The sequence below is a fragment of the Aristolochia californica genome, unplaced genomic scaffold (genome assembly GCF_029961685.1).
Source record: "Aristolochia californica isolate CCGP_79_NKW_82.1479 unplaced genomic scaffold, dmAriCali1.0.hap1 SCAF_8, whole genome shotgun sequence".
Lineage (NCBI taxonomy): Eukaryota > Viridiplantae > Streptophyta > Magnoliopsida > Piperales > Aristolochiaceae > Aristolochia > Aristolochia californica.
Window position 1 is genome coordinate 6084463 of NW_027182279.1, and position 3015 is coordinate 6087477.

Sequence of the window (3015 nt, forward strand, 5' to 3'; positions counted from 1 at the left end):
AAAAAAAGAGGTCACATCTAGATTAGTTTGGAAGTATGTGTTGCATAGTCGCCTCCTTCAGGTAAAAATTATTTTCCTCTAGCTAGTATTTCTTCAGTTTATTATCTTGTGTTTTCATAACTTTAGAGCAATACCTAGACCCTCTACCTAAATAATATAGAATTGTTTCAAATATCCAACTTGAGTCAAGTCTTTTGTTCTTCACTCAAGATGTGATTTATGTTTGAGCTACCTTAAAAAAGTGAGTAGTTTCTTTGTTGTGTCCTAAAGTTGGGTATTTTTTCACCTTTGTTTATTTTCAACTCCCTCAAGCATTTCATCGCCAAAAATTGAGTGGAGTGTGTTTCAAACTATGACCATTTTGACAGGTGTATGGAGCTTTGTCACACATCTAGGAGTAATTTTTTTCTCCCATATTGTGTTTTGTCCAAGTTGGGACTATATGTCTTTTTTATCTCCAGTTTGAGAGGGCAAGTAGAATAAGAAAGAGGTATGTTATTTCATATGTTGTGATAATTTTTATGTGACCAAAATATTCAAGAAAAGAGAGAACAAAAGATTAAATTTTTACATCTATGAAGATTTTTTTTCAACAAAAGAAAATTGAAGACCACAAATGTTTTTCATTGCCAGCTGGTGTTATAAACTCCAACTTCAGGGGGAGTATTGAAGAGAAGGTAAGGAAGAGTCTTACTTGACTCTCATAGCAATAAGTCCCATAGAGCTAAAATTGATGGTGGAGTCTTACAAGACTCTCACAAGAGGAGGCCTCACAGAAGACTCTCAATTAAAAGTATGTTAGTTATGTTTATCTTCTATTTATGTTCAATTGTTTTAGTACTAATCTTTTAATATTTAATTTTTGTGTGGAACTGGGACACGAGTGGTTTAATCGGCATAGAATTCTACCTTTTTTCTCTGTTATAAATAAAGACTCACTGAACTCAAATTACAACAAGTCAGTGAAGTATTTCTCTTTTTAAAAAATTCAACAGTTTTCATCACTTACTACAACCAAATTTTAAGGGGGGTGATAGACAATTCAGCAATGCCAAGATAATGTTACAAAAACTGCTACAATTTAAAACACCAAGCATGTCTATACCAGCTAATCGAAGAGAAAAATTCTACCAAAATCTTAGAGATTCTCAAGATAACATTACCTAAAAATAGGAGATTTGTTTCTTTACAAAGTTAACTAGTCCAAGAGTGTTTTGCTAATAGAAGTTGGATAATCTTGTATAAATATGTGAAAATCTTATTTGTAACAATCAAATAAAAGAATTCAAATTCAAAATCAAATTCTTCTTTCAATCATCTTTCAGTAAGTTTGTCGCTAAAGGTGATCTTTAGTGACAAAAGCATATATTCATCGCCAAAGGTACTCTTCGCACAGTAAACAATATTAACATTGAAGAAAAATATTCATTGCTAGATGTCTTGGTGAGAACAAGTTTCAGTTTCTCGACAAAAGAGTATTAGCAACAAACTAGAGAGTTTATTGCTAAAGGAGACATTTAGTGATGAATTTGCTCATTCATCACTAAAAGACTAATCAACGAAGTGTTTTTTCGTCGTAAAAACATGTTTTACAATGGATTTTGTTTCATGGCTAAACACTTGATCATTAAATATTGTTTTTCTTATTGTTGTATACAATGTTACCTAAAAACATTAAATAATAGCTTAATTATTATCTTTCACTAAAATGAAGTAGAAATTACTGGCATATGTGTGGAATGTCATGAAATTTTTTATATTTCTTCATGGTTTAAACTAAACGCCCATGAAATTCTTTGTCATTCTCTTCTGCAATTTGACTCTAACAACGCCACATGAAAAGATTAAAAATACCCAAAAAATTGAAGTGAAAGGCTAATGATTTGACCAAGAGAAGTCGGTGGAGATGGAAGATACGAAAATATAGTTTCATTGAAATTGGACGTAGCCAGCTACAGGATTAAAAGAAAATGGAAGGCACGTATCCCAGTTGTGCTATTCATGTTCTTTCCAACAATCCATTATTTAATCAGATAAGGTTCTCCACGACTGTCAATCCCATCTGTTTCTCCTATTTCTTTACCCATCTTGTTGACGCCCATGAGACCTAGGAGAGTTGCGGAAGGGATGAAGAGAGCTTTGATGCTTGTAGCTCTGATCCTTCTGAGCGTTTGCAATGCTACAGAATACCGAGAAGGCGAAGCTCGGGTAATCCATGTCGGAGGCAAAGTACTCTGCCAAGACTGCACTCAGGGATGGAACCAGTGGGCGTTCGAGGGACCTCCCATCAAAGGTACGAATCTCCTCGTCTTTTAGTTAATTCTTGCAAGAAAAGCTTAAGCTACTGAAAGATTTAGGCATTACAGGGTGTTTGGTTCGTTATTGTATGAGCTTCTAATATTCCAAAACCTTCAAACGATGACTACTGTTAATGTGACGAAACTGGACAGGTTGTAAGGTGGCTTTTTCATGCACAGACGAGCGAAAGAGGGTGGTTTACTACGCCAGTGACGAAACAGACGATGAAGGTGAATATGATATTTCTATTGATAAACACATCAATGGAAAAGAAATAAACGCAGACGGATGCTCAGTCAGGCTGGTTAGCTCGCCGGATCCTCAATGTAATATCCTGACTGACTTCGCTGGCGGGAAGTCGGGGGTGAAGCTCCGGCAACCTTCGCATGTCTACCGTGGTGAGAACAGATACACCCTCGAACCCTTGTTCTTCACGTCTCCCATGTGCGATGAACCTGACACTAGCGGCGACGACCAGAGTGAAGGCAGTAACTACTAATACCTTTTTATGAAGGGTTTTAATCATTTTCTTCGTTGCGGTTTGCTGTATTCGTTTATACAACTACCATCTTGTTGCATTTGTATCTCCAGAATACTTTTTAAGGAATGCTTATCTTTTGTTTTCGAAATTATTTTTGAAGTTCTTTCAGCCACACAAGTATTTTAACATCCCCCACTCATAAGATGTAGAAGATAAACTGAAGTTACCGATAATCC

The 3015-nt window shown here is 35.6% G+C and overlaps 1 protein-coding gene across 1 annotated transcript; it reads left to right on the forward strand.

Moving 5' to 3' along the window:
- Positions 1-2100: 2100 nt before the first annotated feature.
- On the forward strand, positions 2101-2797 carry LOC137938221 (pistil-specific extensin-like protein). The gene is made up of 2 exons (XM_068783213.1): positions 2101-2293; positions 2451-2797. Exons 1-2 carry the CDS (start codon positions 2101-2103, stop codon positions 2795-2797), a joined length of 540 nt encoding a protein of 179 aa, XP_068639314.1.
- Positions 2798-3015: the final 218 nt, after the last annotated feature.

Excerpts from the sequence above, each read along its gene's own strand:
- LOC137938221 (XM_068783213.1), top strand. The coding sequence starts at position 2,101 with ATGAGACCTAGGAGAGTTGCGGAAGGGATGAAGAGAGCTTTGATGCTT. Across the intron at positions 2,294-2,450 it reads CGAGGGACCTCCCATCAAAG|GTTGTAAGGTGGCTTTTTCA; the intron begins GTACGAATCTCC and ends GAAACTGGACAG.